The 18,311-nt window shown below is 40.4% G+C and overlaps 2 protein-coding genes across 4 annotated transcripts in view; both read right to left on the bottom strand.

The window, feature by feature from the left end:
• tnk2b (tyrosine kinase, non-receptor, 2b) overlaps nt 1–3,759 on the bottom strand; it is a gene marked incomplete at its 3' end in the record, with an annotated part of 58,030 nt that extends 54,271 nt beyond the window's left edge. Inside the window, exon 1 of one of the 3 annotated variants that reach the window (XM_082513795.1) lies at nt 3,491–3,759. The other 2 variants (XM_082513796.1, XM_082513797.1) reach the window with 2 other exon arrangements.
• A 1,624-nt stretch (nt 3,760–5,383) lies between these two features.
• Nucleotides 5,384–17,929, bottom strand: LOC309694070 (transferrin receptor protein 1-like). Its single transcript, XM_082513811.1, has 18 exons — nt 17,637–17,929; nt 15,940–15,989; nt 15,048–15,285; nt 14,516–14,687; nt 14,164–14,389; nt 13,962–14,084; nt 13,282–13,377; nt 12,793–12,932; nt 12,543–12,694; nt 12,335–12,454; nt 11,199–11,284; nt 10,836–10,899; nt 10,639–10,706; nt 10,473–10,537; nt 10,266–10,359; nt 9,931–10,152; nt 7,992–8,150; nt 5,384–7,588 (listed from the first exon to the last, which is right to left on the bottom strand). The coding sequence occupies exons 2-18, from the start codon at nt 15,970–15,972 to the stop codon at nt 7,346–7,348; spliced, it is 2,301 nt and encodes a 766-aa protein (XP_082369937.1). The 5' UTR covers nt 15,973–15,989; nt 17,637–17,929; the 3' UTR covers nt 5,384–7,345.
• Nucleotides 17,930–18,311: the final 382 nt, after the last annotated feature.

The raw sequence follows: 18,311 nt of genomic DNA, 5'->3' as shown, positions 1-18,311 counted from the left end.
GTGTGTTGTAAAGCTACACATATGCGGTCGGTAAAAAAGAGAGCCCCAGCTTGTTCCATCCATCCATCCGCTTATCCTTTTCAGGGTCGCTGGAGCCTATCCCAGCTGTCATAGGGCGAGAGGCGGGGTACACCCTGGACAGGTCGCCAGTCTGTCGCAGGGCCAACACACAGGGACAGACAACCATTCACACTCACATTCAACCTAGTGGCAATTTGGATTATCCAATTAACCTGTCCCCACAAGTTGCATGTCTTTGGACGGTGGGAGGAAGCCGGAGTACCCGGAGTGAACCCACGCAAATACGGGGAGAACATGCAAACTCCACACAGAAAGACCCCGGCCTGATGGTAGAATTGAACTCAGGACCTTCTTGCTGTGCGGCAACAGTGCTAACCACCCTGCCACCGTGCTGCCCCAGCTTGTTGTATAATAATAATAATAATGTGTGAAGGCCACAGTTATACTGATCAAGCAACAGTTGTACCACAGGAAGTCTGACTGAAACTGCAAGGGTGACTCTAATCTTCTCCGTGTTGAACAAATGCATCTACGATCTAAAAGAAGCAGTTTTCGCACCATCGCCGCTCCTTTTGAGTCACCTTTATTCTGACTGGCTGCCTGCCGCAAACAGGATGTAGTCACAGCCAAAGCATCCAGGCCAGTCTGAAGTCTAGCTTCTTGGCTAACTGGAAACTGAACATTTTAATATGGTTTTTTTCTGATAAATTTTCATTTACCAGCGAATGAATGAAAATTTTAAAAAGAAAAAATGAAACACCCTTCAAACATGTTATTAGTGGTTTGTCCACCAGAGGGAACTTTTCCCTGTTGGCAGCAGGTTTAGAACAAGAAGTTAGACCGTGCATAAACAAGTAATACGTGACAACAGGACAAGTTGATTTTTTAACCTAAATTGTGTTACATTATTTCAGTAAGGACTAAATCCCTAACAAATTTTAGCAAAACTGTTTCATGTGTCTGAAAGAAAAAGAAAAATCCCCAGATATTGCTATCAGTCTTATGTATCACTCACATATCGCCTGTGAGAAAATAAGAAAAACCATAAAAAGGATAATGCGTTTTTATAGTCAGATGTATATTAAATAAGAGTTCACACTCATGATTGATGTGACATCCAATGACAACAATAACAGATGTCAAAACCTGACCTGGACTTTGTCAGCAGACAGAGGCTCATTTTGATTTTACTGTCAAACCATTAAAATCAATTGGCCACTAAAAAAAAAAAAAAAAAAAATCACTTATGTGCAAATGCCTTGCATAATGCTAAGCATAAAGCTATAAACCCTCCTCACAGGCTACAAAGATAATGACAGCTATTACAGCAGAATGTGTGCGATGTGACAGGCGTGTGTGAGCAGTGCAGACATGAAGCCTACAGAGTGCATCTGCAGTGAAAGGACACATAATGGAGGTATCGCGTGTATGTGTTTTGTGGTATGCAGAGGCCGGGTCAGCTGAGGTTAGATTTACAGTGCAGAGGGTAGCGAGCTTTGTTCCGCTGCCCTCAGGCCTCCTATCCGACACCGGGGTTCATCATGTGTGCACGCATGTGGGTGAGAGAAAGAAGCGGAAGACGGGAAGATAATGTACAGCAAGTGGGAACAAGAGCTGAGGCTGAGCTGCATAGTTTCACTCTGTGAAGTTCAATGCATTTTTTCTTTTTTACTCTTAAGGGTTGGTTTGATTGACGAGACGAGAGAAGCCGTTTCAACATCCCATAATGAAACTGTTCTGTCTTGATGGGATGACAAGACAACCATCCGTATGGTATGAGGTGGCAATGAATGATTTTAGGCAGGGGTGTCAAACCTAAGGCCCGGAGGCCAGAATTGGCCCAACAAAGAAGACACGAATCTGGCCCACTGGATAGCTTTCGGTAATGTGAAGGAGGGCATAAAATTGTAACTGTATTTTCATGGGTTTTACAGCTTTTCCTACTAAAGATAAGGATAAAGACATCCCCGGTGACGTCCATATGACACCAAAGTAATTAAATAAATGATAAATAATGACAGAAGTGTTATTGTTTTTTCACTATGTACCAGCAAAGGCACATACAGCCCACTTTGATCTTAAGTGGGCCAGACTAGTGAAAGCCTCCTTTACCTCATATCTTAATATAGGAAAAAGAATTACAAGTTCAAACATGCATCTCACTTTTTCTACACATTTAATCCCCGAGTTTAAACGTGTAGAAAACAAGTACTGCTGTAATAAATCAAGGAAATGTGTCAGCACAGCTCCTCACACTTAAATCATAAGAAATAAATGTGCAAAATTCAAGAAAAAGTTCTGGCAGCTCTGTATACCTATTACTTCATTACTTTATTTTAGTAAGAATGGCTATGAGAGATGTATTTATCAGCAGGAAAAGTGATGAAAATACAGTTAAAAGTCAAAAATGTATGCTCTGCTGTTGAAATTGCACTTCTTTGTCTTATATTTAAATATCTCAGGGATTAAATGTGTAATCAAAGGTCTTTACACTGACTGAAAGGGGTGTATCAGTGGTTCGGCCCACTTAAGATCAAAGTGAGCTGTATGTGACCATCAATGTAAAACGATTTAAGGACCTATGGATGTCATGAAAACACTAAATTATGGAACATCTTTTGGAAGAATTGTGTTTCACTTCTTAGGAGCATCAATGCCAATGTGCATCAAAGCTGAAACAACTTACTAAAGACACTTTATCACGGTTTTTCCTTTCATTTGCCGCGCGCCTTATATACAAGCAAAGGGCTGGAGGATGTTTGCGGATCTTATTTAACTATTTGAATGCATTGGCTGAAATCCCTACACAGACTCCTCATTCTAGACTGTGTAATTATACATTTGCAGTGAGTGTAGGCTTTGATATCATGTGTTGCGTGACTCCTTCACTGGTCAGGTGTGCTGTATTTATCCAAGTCAGAGCCTAAACAGAAATGTTTGTATCGCTGTGTAAGCAAGTTAAAGAGGCAGAAACAGGTCAAGTGCGCGTATAGAAACACACTACCTTTAAGAAAAATAGACATTTCATAGACACTTGACATCACCTTTTGCCTTTTTCATACTTCCATGTGACTTGCTTCAGTAAAGAGGACCTGTTAGGCTAACTAAGCACACCTGGGTGCCCTCCTCGCCTGAGCCTCTGCCCGGACCCTGAGACAGCTATCCGCATATAAAACTCACGTACATGTACAAGCTGGTCAGGTTGGCCCCCTCTGTGACCTGCGTTGTTGCAACTAAAGTGCTCCGGGCTTTCACAACAGAGACTCACAGCAGCTCTCACCTGCTGCCTCCTTCCCGCCACCAAGCCTATTTAACCGGCTCGCGTTGCATTTGAGGACCTGGACAAGTGGCCGTCTGACAACTAAGTACTTGAACTTTAACTGCGACGCTAACATTTCCACAACTAAATGAAGACTGCAAGTAAAGTTTACTACTCTGTTAGTCACTTCTGTTTAATGAGTGCACCTACCTGTCAGTCTCGGTTCCTGTCACCTTACGCTCCTGTAGCCCTCTCTTTAATGTTACTATTATTTCATTGATTTGGCCTCCAAAAAACTTTCTACAAATGAAGAGGTGCTGGCATCCCCGAGAGCTCCTTGTCCTGTGGAGTGGATGAAGCTGATGAAAGTTTGCTGAATGCTTACACAGCAGCAGTATCCGAAATACTGCCCGGGTATGAATGCAGAGGCTGCTGGCGTCGGTTCTGCGCTGTCCTTGTACAACACAAAGATCTTCTATACGTTTACCGATGGATAACTCCATTCAAGAGCAGTCATTGTTTCATTTATCTGAATTTATGTGTATTTATTTATTTAATTTATTTGTATTTGCATAAGGAGGCATTTAAAATATATATTAAAATGAAAAAAACATGCAAAAATACGGAAGGCTTTATTAAAAATAAATAAGGTCCAATTAGTCAACTGATTGTCTCATTCATGATATTTTAATTATAGAACTGAGGAAATAGTCACCTTGCTTGCTCACTCATTAATTAGCTGATAAGTATCGCTTCATAACACAGTCATGCTTTACATTATTATGACATACAATTAAAAATGGCAGAGCCACTAAAGGCACAGTGAGGAGTGCCTGATCTATCTATCTATCTATCTATCTATCTATCTATCTATCTATCTATCAAGTTATGTTTCAAGCGATCTGCCAGTCATTTCCCTTTTTTACTAAAGCACTACATAGTGTTTCATTTTTGTAGGTTGGTTTGTTTCACCGCAGGAATAAGTAGCGAAGTGAGACGTCTTTTATTTTCTCATATCTCTGTTGCGCATTCACTTTGTCATCCCACTCTTAAAGAAATATTCTCCCATTTAGATTTTTCATGCTACCACCTTGCTGACAGTTGTCTCTGCAAACTGAAATGAAGCCTCTGTGGACGTGTTCAGATATTTCACTTACAGAGATTCCTACAAAGAACAACTGGGTGTATTTAAAGAGAACAACAGGGATAGGGAATGAGGTAGGACCTCTAGCTCCTGTTCCCCTTGATTTTATACCCTGATACAATTAAAAGCTGCCCAAGTCATTAGAAGAATGCGCTATGATTTGGTGGTGGTGAACGCACTCTGTGAACTAACATAGATGATAGGTTTTTATGACAAATCAGCTCATTTATAACAAAAAAATCTTTTTCGGACGTACGTTATTCCGAAAGTCATTGAGAATAAAACGTTTACGAGCCGCTGACGGTCCGATTTGAATTAGATTCACCTGCCTGAACACGCTGGAAAAAGCACAAATGCCAAATGATGCACTAACGATTTCTTTACTTTGTGTCCATCTTCCGGTCAAATTGTGTCACAGCAGCTTTTTGTGTTTACGGGATCATTTTGAAAAAGGACACTAAATGAATGGGCTTTAATACAGACAAAAAAGAAACGAAAAACTAATTAATCATTGACATGAATACTTATTAACTATTAAGTTGCATAAAGTCAGACTTTGCAAATTTACATTTAAATGGAACATATTCAGCCAATTTCCAGCTTTACTTTATCTTTCTACGCCATCGAGGATCTTTTACATGCTTCAGTTTAAAATATATAATTTTTCTATTTTAAAACTTTATTTTTCGACTTCGGTCATTTAAATATTCCATAGGCTATAAATAAAATAGGCATTTTTTACATTGCACATTTGAGGTTAATTTTTATTTTAAATCATTTAACACACTTCAGTGGGCTACATACTTAGTGTTACTATCAGTCCAATACCAATAACAGTGTTGGTATCGATACTAGTGATATTTGGATGAGTCCACTCACCTCTACTACACCTCAATGTGAATAATTAAGCAAAACTCAAATAGTTGTGTTTATTGAAGAAGAAAACTGTAAGGCCAAGAAAATGTGTTCACAGTTTATTTGTTTTTTTAGCTGAATATTTTAACAATTTGCAAACACAAAGGAATTTTACATTTTTTTTCCAAGTTCACCAACTTTTGATCTTAACAGAAATCAAGAAAATTATCTGAACCTCTTTCAGCATACAGAAGCTCGGCTCTCCATTGGAGACATGAAACGAAAAAAAAGGAACAAAGGAAATCTCAACAAATTCATCAAAAGGTAAAATGTAGTTTTATTCATTCAAACTAAATCCACAGTGTAGAGTGGTGATTAGTTATGGAAATAATACTGGACCACAATGCTGTGGCCATGGTAAGTGTTTGTAACACAAAATTCCTTCAATAATAGAGCTTGAAGATGGAACAGATCAGCTGGGCCAGATGAGAGATTAAACCTTACACCTTGAAACCATGTACCCAAATAAGTGCATTTTTTGTCGTAAAATCATATCTTTGGTAGAATACAGTAGTCATTACTTCACGTGCCCTACTCCCCTACACTGTTGAGGCTAGTGGTCTCTTCCAATTTTAGCTAAAATTGCAGTACTTTAAGGTGAAACAAGCAGAAGCAGGTTTAACAAATGCAATAAAAAGAGAAGAGTGAGGTGCCACCTTTATTATTTTTTCAAACAAATCAGGATGAAACCACTGCAGTTAGCTTAAAGTTTTCCAGACAATATTGGACAAGAAGACATCCCAGCTAATCCAAACATTAGCAACAGCTGGTAATGATAGTGAATTATCATGACCTGAAACGATGGTTCAGAAACTGTGCTTCTTTAGATGATCCATCACATGAAAAAGCTCTGGCCTCTGATTTTAATATCAGGTACTCTGAGATGCTTTTGCTAAAGTGATACTGTGATGGTTATTTTACATTTTTATTTCATCCAGCCAAAGGACTGATGTTCTCCATGGTATAGGACAAAGGATGAGCTTAAGCCAGAGGTATACATTGTCCGTCCATCCTTTCATAATCAATAATCGCTACTCCTCCTACAGTATTTGTCATTTTTTTAGCTAAATATGCACACAATGAGATCCTAATTAGTCCTTACCCAAAAAGGTCAAAGTCATAGTCACATTTGCTGTTTTCTGTGCTTGAAGACCAAAGTCAGGATAGTACTTAATCAGGGAGATGCTCTTTACCCTCGTGGCCCACACTGAGGCTATCCTCCAGAGACTGACGAGCATCCTCTAATCTTTGTGTAAGTAGTTTGGGCTCATTGTCAGCCAGAAAAAAGATGAACATCTGTGCATAAGATGGCCTCACCCCTCCCTCCATCACTATGAATATCTGCACCCGTGCAGTTAAAATAACTTTCCTGGGTTCTACCATCAACACTACCCTCTCACTTAATATGGAACTCAGTTGATGACTCAGGAAGGTAAACACTATCGTGGCCTTTTTGTCCTGCAGGGTGTGTAAAAATAAAGTGCTGACTGACCACACAAAGATCAAAGTGTAGCAGCCCTGTGTCAACAGCCCCTTACTGTATGGACGTGAAACCTGGATCACCTAAATGAGACGACTCAACTCGTTCAACACGCGGTGCCTCAGAAGCGTCTTTGGATTCAGATGGCAGGACCGCTTTCCAACCACTGGCACACCAACCATCTGTGCTCAGTGGCTTGTAGCTATGATATTGGCATGACATGATGAGGGCCAAAGTATTGAAGATCGTGATATTTAAAATACCACAGGTTCAAATTCAAGATTTGTTTTTTTCTTTGTGCAAGTATTTTTAAGCGGAAGGCTCACATATTTTCTATCATGACATATCATATATTGGTTTTATGGAAAATTTTAGAAAAAGGAAAATGAACACTGTGGAACAGATGTGATGACTTTGTGGAAATCCATTAAAAAACTGTCTGTTAATCACACCATCATACTGGCTGTCACACCGCCAGTTGTAATAAGAGGGCCAAGCCATGAACAAGGGAGGGCAAAGGACTTTTCTAGAATTCATTATCCAGAGACCAGATGTCCCCTGCTAGGGAGTTTGCACAGGCCTGAATGGTCCAGGTCGCCTGGGCAAGCTTGTTGCGGAACAGCTCGGCGTTGGCCTCTGGGCTGGCAGACTTCAGAGCGTCGAGGTGGCTGGACAGAGCTTTGAGGGTGTGGGGGCCGGAGCCCAGCAGGATGTGGCGAAAGGGGCTGTCTATCGGAGAAACGTAGGGTGACAGGAAGTTCCTTTCCACCTATAGTAACAGGAGGAGGAACATGGAGGAGTTTGTTAAAAGTGTTCTGGGTCACCAGACTTTTCTGTCATATAAAAGGAGGCAATTAGCAGCTAAAAAGAAAACTACCTTGAATACTATTGCGCTTTACAGTAGATAAAAAGTAATGCAGTAAAATAAAATATGACGTATTCCATTTTAAATATGACACAAAAGTAGCTAAACCACACTAAAATATATGAAATCCTTTGGCCAAAAGCTCAGATAGCAGCTTAGCTTTAGCTTTATTGTTGTCTCCACTTTATAAGCCTTGATATCAGTTCAAAAGAAGGAAATATTTACAATAACAGCAACAATTGCTAAGATATGTCCATATTTTCCACAGAATTTCTCAGGAAGAATTACTGAGTGTTGGAAGCCTTACCGTCATGATGCGGTCATTGATCATGCGGCACATCTCCACGTTTTCCAGGTCGCTGTTTTGGATGTCAGCTGTCAATATGTTAGAGACACGGTTGTAGGAGCCAGAGGCCATGACCAACCACTGCCCAGTCAGGGTCTTGGGCAACAGCTGGGGCTGCAACTGGAAGCAGACAAATATGCAGGAGTGATTTAGTTTTCACAATAAACTCAATTTGCTAACTGGACGTGCAAGATCTGACCAGAGTCTGGGCAAAAGAGTAAGAGAGGTGACGTTACTCTACATCTCTTCAACTTGCTTTCAACTAGATAAATAGATTTCATTTAACTAAATATAACATTTCTTTTTTATGTAGTTGTTAATGAGTCCTTAATTAATAAAATAAAAATGTAGTTTCAAAATAATCTTCTTTTACTCTAATTAAGTCTTGGATTAATCGTTTACGCTTTGCCCGATTCTGCTCAGAGCCCAAAGCAAACTCAACATATCCAGGCTAAGACTGAAGACTATAAGACTGAAAACAGCTGCAATATAAATAAAGTTTAGTCTATTTGAAGGCAGAAAGAAATGCCGGCAAAATGCCAACTGTGTGACTTAGACCTAATATCTCAACTCTTAACCTCTCAGACTCACTATCACATCTCTATCATCCAACCTTCCTTTATCTCATAAGTTCTTGAAAGAGTAAAACAGCTAAGTGATCATCTCAGAGGAATTGTTTATTTGAAGAGTTTCAGTCAGGTTTCAGAATTCACAGCACAGAAACAGCTTTAGTGAAGGGTACGAATGATCTTCTTATGCCCTCTGTTCTTGTCCTGCTAGACCTCAGTGCAGCGTTCAATACTGCTGACCATAATATTTTATTTCAGCCATTAGAGCATGCTGTAAGTGTGCTGCATTGATTTGAATCATATCCATCTAATACAATACAATTTGTTCATGTAAATGGGAAGTCTTATTTCACACACCAAGGTTAACTATGGAGTTCCACAGGTTTCTGTGTTAGAACCAATTCTGTTTACATAACACATGCTTACATAAGCCCTGCAACAAACTGTTGACCTGGTCAAGGTATACTTCCCCATGGTAGCTGGGATATGCCATTAGGATAGATGGCTTAACTTGTCCTCCAGTAACACTGTGAGGAATCTTGAAGTCATTTTTGACCAGCAAATGTCCTGCAGTGTGTATATTGAACAAATATGTAGGACTGCTTTCTTGCATTTGTGCAATATCTCTAAAATTAGAAACATCGTACTCAAAGTAATGTTGATACTAGTTCATACATTTAGTACTTCTAGGTTGGACTACTGGAATTAAGCCTTCAGTTGATCCAAAATGCTGCAGCCAGAGTACTGACAGGGATTAGAAAGAGAAAGCATATTTCTGATCATGGTTATGCAAGAGGTTTCTATTGTTAAAAGGGAGTTCTTCCTTCCCACTGTCGCAAAGTGCTATCTAATAGGTGATCGTCTAACTGTTGGGGTTTTCTCTGCATTATTGTAAGGTCTTTACCTTACAATATAAATTGTCTTGAGGCGACTGTTGTGATTTGACCCCATATAAATAAAAATGAAGAAGAAGTGAAACTTCTTTGTAATACAGAAACCTTTTAGTTACCTGGATAGGAAGAATTCCAGCTTTGAAGTACAGGCCTGTAATCAGATAGTTGTTGTGTTTCTGGCATTCCAATTACATGTTGTCAACAGCGAAATCTCAGAATGCCCTCTGGTGGACAAACTATGTAACATCAACACTCATAACATGGTCGAAGTGTGTTTCTCTCTTCTCTGTTTCCTTTGTTAAAAACTTGTATTGGCATCATTGTATCAATGTCAATACTGATATATCAGCAATGGTCAAGTTGCTCCTGATTTCTGCAGCCCTGCTCTCAACAAGGTAAATACTATCTTCATTTACAAGGACACTGGTGAGCACTCACCCTCTGAACAGCCTTGACCTTCCCATTAATCTGAACCACGTGGCTGCGTATGAGCTGGTTGTACTTCTTCAGGTCCATCTGCAGCAGGTGGTCATGGACCAGCCTCAGTGCTATGTGACCTGCAAACTGGCCCGCTCTCACAGCCAGCTGAGGAACCTGGCTGGCTGTGACAGAGTTCAGGTTTTCTCGGGTGTCCAGGTTTGTGCCAAAGTGCGGGTAGTCCTGAGGAGGCACACAGGATGTTTTAAGAACTACTCTCAGATCTACAAAGTTGGCATTAGTTAAAAGAGTTCAGAAACTATTTAAGAACTTGTAGTACAGAAGAATTCACTTACTGAACTTCCAGAGTGGAATCTGAAAGCGACTGAGGGAATGCCGGAGAAGGCGAGGAAAGGATACGCAGCACTGTCCATCCTCAGAGGCTCCAGACTTCAAAATCAAACGCAAAAAAGAAGAGTGAGAATGACAGCCTACTTTCAAACAAGAAGGCTGTGATAATCATCACTGGCTATACTTTGTTATCTTTAATTAGACGGACTCACATAGCAGACTCCCAGTTGTTCTTTCCAAACTGAGAAAGAAGAGACTTGTCCTTGTCATAGTTCACCTAAGAAGAAAACAAATACTTTGATTAAACTCTTGTTTTATTTTACAAATAAAACTGACCAACAGAATTATTTCTGCAGAAGAGATCAGCTGTGGAGTTACCTCTTTCAGAGCGTTTTGGACCAGGCTGTGCAGCAACGGGCTGGCTGCTACTTTAAACCCATTCTGACCTAGAATAACAAGACCACTAATATTTAGTTATCCTCAAACATAAGTGACGCTTTTTGCATGTGTATGTAAAAGTTTGACATTAAACAGCTTCAGGGGTACAAGAAGTCTGCATCCATGGCAGCAAATACCTGTCACAATGCCGTCCAGGTTGATGTAGGCGACTGCTTTCATGCTCAGAGAGGACAGATAACCCTGGAACAAAGAAATAGCCAAAATAAATTTATACTCAGCCACTTTGTTAGGTACATCTTTTCAAATGTTTGCTCTCTAATAAGCCAATTTATGCATGTAGACATGAACCAGATGTGAGATGAAACTGACAAATGTGCAGCAAATGCTTGATGCTATTGTGTCAATATGAACCAAAATCTCTGAGAAATTTTTCCATCACTTTGTTGAATATATGACATGAAAAATTAAGCTATTATAGCGTGTATTTACATGAACAGAGTACACTCATTATTAATGAAGTTTTGCCTTGCATTTCTCACCTCCAACCACTCGGTGGCGCCAACACTCCCATACTCTCCTGCACTCCAACTGGCAAACACCATGCTCCTCCTGGGTTTGAATCCATCTGACAAAGTGGAAACACATTTAATAAAACTAATGAAGCCAGCGCGTTTTTTAGCTGATCAGTGACAAACTTTAGCGTCTGATGTGAAGTTTACATCAATTTCATTACTGTTACGTATTCATTTGGTTTTTTTCCCCAATTCAGTTTTATCTATATACAGCCAAATTGCAAGCTAAAGAGGTAAAACAGAGAACACGCCAACAATCAGACTTGAAGCACTTGGTGACAGTGGAAAATAAAAACTCCCTCTTAACAGCAAGAAAAATTAGGAAGAAAAAGAGGTGGGTAAAGAAGCACTCAGTGCATCATGGGAGGCCCACAGCACCATAACTAAGGGAGGATTCAGGATCACCTGATCCAGCCATAACTATAAGCTGTAGCAAAAAGGAAAGTTTAAAGCCTAATCTTAAAAGTAGAAACGGTGTCAGTCTCCCAAATCCACCTGGGAGTTGGTTCCAAAGAAGAGCGCCCTGAAAGCTAAAGGCTCTGCCCCCCCATTCTCCTTTTAAATATTGTGAGAACCACAAGTAGGCCTTCAGACTGAGAGTCAAGTACTCAGCCTGGGTAATTACATACTGTGAGGTCTTTAAGATAAGATGGGGCCTGATTATTCAAGACCTTTTTTGAGAATGTTAAGGTTTTTGAATAAGATTCAGGATTTAACATGAAGCCTGTGAAGCAAAGACAGTATCGGAGAAATGTTTTCTCTTTCTAGTCCCTGTCAGTATTCTCAGTCCAGCACTTTGAAACAACTGAAGACACATCCTGGTCAAAAACAACCCCAAGATATCTAAAAGTTTTATTTCATTCCAAGACAATGCAATTGTTAGGGCCAAGTATGATAGCCTTGGTTTTCATTTAGAAGCAGGAAGTTAGAGCCAGGTCTTTATGGCTTTAAGACATTCCTGTCGTTCAACTAATTGGTGCGTGCCATCTGGCTTCACTGATACATTAAGCTGGGTATCCTTTGCATAGCAATGAAAATGAATGATCTGCTTTCCCATGATAGTGCCTAAGAGAAGCATGTATAAAGTATCAACAGGTGCTCACCGTTCTCCACCATGTCAGAGATGGAACGCGCCAGCTCGACGAGGACGCTGGTGCCCACGCTTGATGCTGCAAAGCCAGGGCCCCACGCATCCCTCTGGGCCCCAATGACCACGTATCGATCTGCAGACGGTCACAGGACATTCATCACTCGCATCGTTTCCATATTTCCTGATCACAGGATCTCTCTCATTACTCATCTTTGCTGTACCTGCATCCACAAAGCCTTTGATGACCCCAAAGACATTATTTATCCTTTTCTCAGTAAGGACATTGTTGACTTCCACAGTAATAACATCGCTCTCATCTCCGAGTCTATTGATGCCCTCCCAACCATTTGGCTGAGTTCTACCCCCGAGCTGCCTGTTGGATGCAGACAAACATCAACCCTTTATTGATGCCCTGTTTATTACAAGCTTCGACAATCTTTCTGATACCAGTATGATGTTTGTGAGTCTTACCTCAGAATTTTGGTTCCCATGCCTGTTGTGATAGTCTGAGCCAAAATATGTGGCAGGCCTGAAGACTGCACAGGTGGAAACTGGGTGTGGTTGAAGGAGGGGAAGCCTGGGGTGTAGGGATCCCCAGAGCCCATGTGGACCTGTGGGAATCAGAAGAAAAACACAATGCAGTGCAATTGCTTCCTCTTAGCAACAGTATTAGGTTTACAGACTTTAGAGTTTGTAATACATGTCAAATCAGTCTTCATATTCCCTGTCTGTCTTTTTGTCTATGCTTCTACAGAACCTACCAGCAATACTGTATGACCAGGAATTAAACAATTGCCAGGGAGTTATGATTTGTTTGGTAGCACCCTCACTTGCTCAAAACTCCAGAAAAGCTCCCACTGCATTCCAATTCTTTGAATCTTGAGAACATCAAACAAACTAAGCACGTAGAGCACTTCAGTGGGTTTTATTCCAAGACATTTTAAAACTGCCCTCACTCACATGTCCAAAGAGTGAAGTATCATTTCCAATAGGGTAATCAGCAGGGTCTGGGTAGATCAGCACAGCAGAAGCGTTCACTTTGGCTACATTGGCTACCTATAAGCAGAGAAACAAGGCAATGGAAAATTAAGTTCACCAACAGTAAAGATTTTTGCATGAATCCATCCATCTTTTTGCAGTGTTTCATGCAAAAAGAAGTAAACTTAAGTCCCACAATCACTAAACTGGTATCACTAGTATGACCTCAGATTTACAAAGTACCCTATTGCCTACCCTGTCACATCAGCTGCCACATATTAAGCCTGTTCATCTGATAGATTTAAACATGTCACTTCTATGTGTGAATCTGTGCCATTTAGCAAAACAGTCTCTCCTGAATTTATGCACAAAATGTTCTCCAAGCTTTATTTCATCACAGCCTCATGCAGGAAAGAGGATGAAGAAAAGTGTAGAGAAGTCAAAGCTTTTTACACACACACAAAAAACAAAACCAAAACCAGATTTAAACTGGACTAAAACTTCTGTTTGATATTTTGACATTTTCAAATTGCAATTTAGGGACATGACAGATTTGCAAGGAATTACAACACGCACAGATATTACCCAAGTCACCCCAGGAAAGATAATTCCTGTTTGAATAGTTTACTAATACAACTTTTGCATCTTTTTAAGCATCCCACCTTCTCAGCAAAGCTGATCCTTCCAGCTCTGACCAGCATCACCCTGTTATTCATGTTGATGTTCATGTTGTTCAGCTGTTTGAAGTCATCTTCCTGTCCATAATGGGCATACAGCACTGCACCCTGGAGCCATCAGAAACAGAAATGTCACTGCAAGTGTCACTGTACATTTTTCCTACTCATAATTTAGCCTTCTGATTACCCTTGCTGTTCCACTGGCGCTGTAGGACAGGAAACCCGTTGGACGTTCCTCTGATCCGTTCTTGAAAACTATTCTGTTGTATCCAGATGCTGGGGGGTCCTGAACCTTGACAAAGTACTCATCAGTCCAGGTCTTCATGCCGTACTCCTTAAACTTTTTTATCACCTTGTTCCCCAGATCTTCATCACCAGGAGAACCAGCCCGGTGGTTGCTACTGGTCAGCTGACTGTGAACGAACACAGGGAAAACAAATGGAGGCAAGAAAACAGGGCCCAGTTATTCTCTTTTAAAACTGCAATGCACATAAAATTTGTACAGCACTGTACATACAATGTGTGGGGTTTCTATTCACCTTAGTGCAATCTCTAAGTTGGATGTATTTAGTTTATCACCAAGCAGTTTTCTCACATCATCCCAGTCCATGAAAGGGACAGCACCAGTCTTATGGGTAATATCATCTTCAGAAGGTGCACAGGAGCAATTCAGATCCTTATTCTTATGAACCAGGTAGCCAGTCAAATAGCCTGAACGTGGTAGTCATTTAAAATGAGGAAACAATTACTAATAAGGAAAGGGAACACACCCAAGACCAGACCATAGCACAGAGTCAGCATTTTGAAATACCAGTGAGGGACCAAGAGACCTAAAGTTTGTACACTATCAGCGCTTACACCTCCAGACTAAATTCATGGCTATAAACTGTCAAACTGTTGCTCAGATGAATGCAAAATCAAAGCTGGGCTATGTTTTTCAGATGATAAAATTATACTTTGTAAGTTTTCACACACACATGAAAAATGTTTAAAAAAAATGTAACTTTCTAGGCGTAAGTATCTCCTCAGACAAACAGAAATATGCCAACTATGCCTTTCTCCCTCTCTTACCAATGACAAATGTGAAGACGATGGTAGCTGCCATGAAGCAGAGGCTCTTGGTTGTACATTCAAAGTTTTGAGCCACGTGTGGTTGGCGGTTTGACTTGTGACTAAGGTGGCCTTCGTCGCCATTCTCCCCAACCTCCTCATTCATGTCAGACGACTGTATCATCTCCACCTGGCTGGTGTCACCTTCCATATTATCAGGCAAGTTGAATCGTGTGTAGGAGTGTGGTTCATTGTTAAACTAACAAAACAGAAAAGGTCAGGGTAAGCAAAACATATTATTTCAGTAACTACCAAAGAATATAGAACCTGGGTGGGAATCATAGACAGCATGCCCACTGATCCAGTTCTGTTTTCTTAATATATGTTACCACGAGTCTTCGATTAAACAGTTTCAAAGGATTTCATACCACTGCTATGCTGACGATACACCGTTTTACTTTTCTGTTAATCCAAAAGCCTCAACTGTCTCTCCTGCCTCAGTGAATGTTTCACTGTCATTACTGATTGAAAGTCTTCAAATTTCCTCCATCTCAGTGCTGAAAAACGAAGTTCTTGTGTTCGGCCTCGACAGTTCCTCTAAGCAGGTCAGTCATTACACCAGAGCAGTTTCAGTGCAGTGCACTAGCAGGCTAGTGATTCGCTACATGCGGTAGGTGGTAAGTTAGATTCAGATTTTCCATTTGGATTTAGTTTGTGTTATCCCCCAAGAGAAAAGTGTCTTGGTTTGTGAATTGGATTTTGGTAGAGTGTCCCTGTGCCAAAGGAAATACTGCACAGTGAAATGTATATTTGAAGTAACCTTTCAGTTAAGAGGTGGAAATGGAAAAATAAATAAATAAAGGGGGGGATTCAAGCTTAATACTAAGCTTGTTAACACTCACTGAATACTTACAATTTGGGATATCGCTGATCTTGCTTGGTCCATGGCTGCTTCAGAGGATTCTGAGAAGATAAACCAAAAAGTTAGACTACTCCAGCCAAGTTTAAGTCTTTAAATGACAGGCATTTTATCCTCCAAAGAGACTTAAAGTCAGGTGGTGCGTGAATGTAACTTTTTATTCAACTTAAATCCCTCACAGTGCGAGCAGTGGGTTGCTGCTTTTTACTTGCAGGAACATCCAAAGAATATATCCCATGTCTTGTCATTGGTCCGATTCTTCTTATCCTAAAGGCAGAGCTGGCAGGGGAGCAAAAGGCAAGTGTCCTGCACAGGTCGACACACAATGACACCACCGACTCTTTGGTCTCGCCCATCGTGGTAGCGAGGTAGGAATGGATAAACTGTTTCTGTGGGCTGGGTCGATTTATACTCATAAAGAGTTGCGATCAGGAGTGCTTGTAATTGATTGATTGTTTGATTGAAATCTGTGGGAGCCAGAATTCTGGATGTTTGTAGGGGATCAACTACTTCCTTCACTCAATGACAAATGCAAATAAATTTATAACTTTTATGCAATGTGTTTTTTTGTGGATTTGTGGTTGTCTCTCTTTTCATTAAAATGAAAATACCATAACAAGTACAGACTGTTCTTCTCTTTGGAAGTGGGTAACCTTACAGATTCATCACAAATCAAATAATAATTCCTCCACTGTTAAGAAGTCAAAGGCAAGTTGTATAAGAAGCTTCAGCTATGGGACAGAATCTATACAAGCTAATCATAAGGATCTCTTCAGCCCATAAGAAACCTCTTTACACGTTGAGGAAAGTTTCTGTTAAAGTTTTAACACTGACTCTCCCATAGTTTTCTTGAAAGTAAAAATGGGTCTGGGGTCTTATGTAGTAATGCTTCCCTGTACAGTTCTTATCATATCTACAGGTACGTGCATTATCAGAAGAAATATTATTTCTGTTAAACGTGCACATAATGTCAAACACATAAACACTACACCCGCGACAAGATTACAGAAGAGAGTTTCTGATCACTCAGGATTGTTTTTCATTAACTCATATGTGATACTGCAGAGCCACTTAGAGGCTTTCCACTGCTGACTGAGGACTGTCATAGAGGACGCACATGCAGAATTCTGCTGTGGATTCAAAGTTATCAGACAACGCATGTGACTAAAGTGGACAATGAGTCTAAACTGGAGGGCGTAAAATGCACCTCTTGTCGTTAAAATACAGATGGAAGCTGAAAAAAACCCTGCAACATTCATACTGCAGTGACATGTGGGCCATTTAAGGGGAAATTACGAAAGGAATTGCACAACAACAACAAAAATAATAATAAATAAAACTTTTTCTGCTCAGCAAACAGTAGTTGAAACCTCGACCTCGGCTCCCAGGTCAAAACAATTCGCGCTATGACTGCAGAAACTGTGCAGCACACGGACGGGTGTTGATGTTGTTTCCACGTAGAGTCGTTGTAGTCACTCAGACCGTGTCTTACACAGTGAGAAATATAGATCTGAAAACTAATCTTAGTACATAGTCGTGATCAAACAGCCACATAATGCTCTTTCCACGGCACAGACTACACTACACCAGAGTGTGTTTTCCCAAATTAATGAGCAAATGAAACAAATGCACAACACTTTTACGCTTATCCTTATCTAAATTCTCTCTGATGTGTTACATGGCGAACTTACTGTGTCAGACTGTTGCCTCTCTGTGACCGATGTCAGCATCATAAATCGGGGGACACAGTTCTCTGAGCAGGAAGATCTTTAGCGCAGTTGGGAAAGAAATGGGCGTGAAAGGGCGAGATCACGAGTTTGGAGTCACCGCTCAGTGGTAACATACTTCCTCTAATCTTTTCTAACGACAATATTTTTATTTACATTGTTTATTCTAACCCTTGAGTAGGCAATGGGCGGATCGCGGTCCGGATCTGGACCCAGATGACGTTCTGTGTGGAACCAGATCGTTTATATTTTACTCTGCGCAGCTTTCCACGAACTTACGGTAAGGTTATTTTTAATATGCGCAGCTTTTTCTTTTGTGTTTACGGTACTCGACGTACACAGGAAGCAAACGGGTTAAACGCGTACGTTATAAGCCATCCCACGTGACATTACTCAACCAATCAAATAATTTCTTCAGTTGAACAGGCGCATTGCGCGTGTGCGAAAACAAAGTTTTGTACTGAATGTACACATTATGGGAAACAGTATCACCATAATATTAAAAAAACTACCTACTGTTATTAACATTTTGGAAATTACTGCTCCTGATAATTATACTTTTATATGAAAGGTGATTAAAAACTATTTATAGTGACCCCTGCCACTGATAAATAAATAACTCAATAAATAAACACGTGG

The sequence above is a fragment of the Aulonocara stuartgranti genome, assembly GCF_965226115.1.
Source record: "Aulonocara stuartgranti genome assembly, chromosome: 18".
Classification (NCBI taxonomy): Eukaryota; Metazoa; Chordata; class Actinopteri; order Cichliformes; family Cichlidae; genus Aulonocara; species Aulonocara stuartgranti.
This window is presented reverse-complemented; position numbering and strand designations above follow the sequence as displayed.

Bases quoted from the DNA above. Each gene is read 5' to 3' on its own strand.
- LOC309694070 (XM_082513811.1), bottom strand. From the start codon at position 15,972: ATGGACCAAGCAAGATCAGCGATATCCCAAATT. The intron at 10,707-10,835 runs GTATTTGCTGCC...TTGTTATTCTAG, and splicing joins CCTGGACGGCATTGTGACAG to GTCAGAATGGGTTTAAAGTA. The intron at 8,151-9,930 runs GTGAGTGCTCAC...GTCTGCTTCCAG, and splicing joins AGGTCAAGGCTGTTCAGAGG to TTGCAGCCCCAGCTGTTGCC.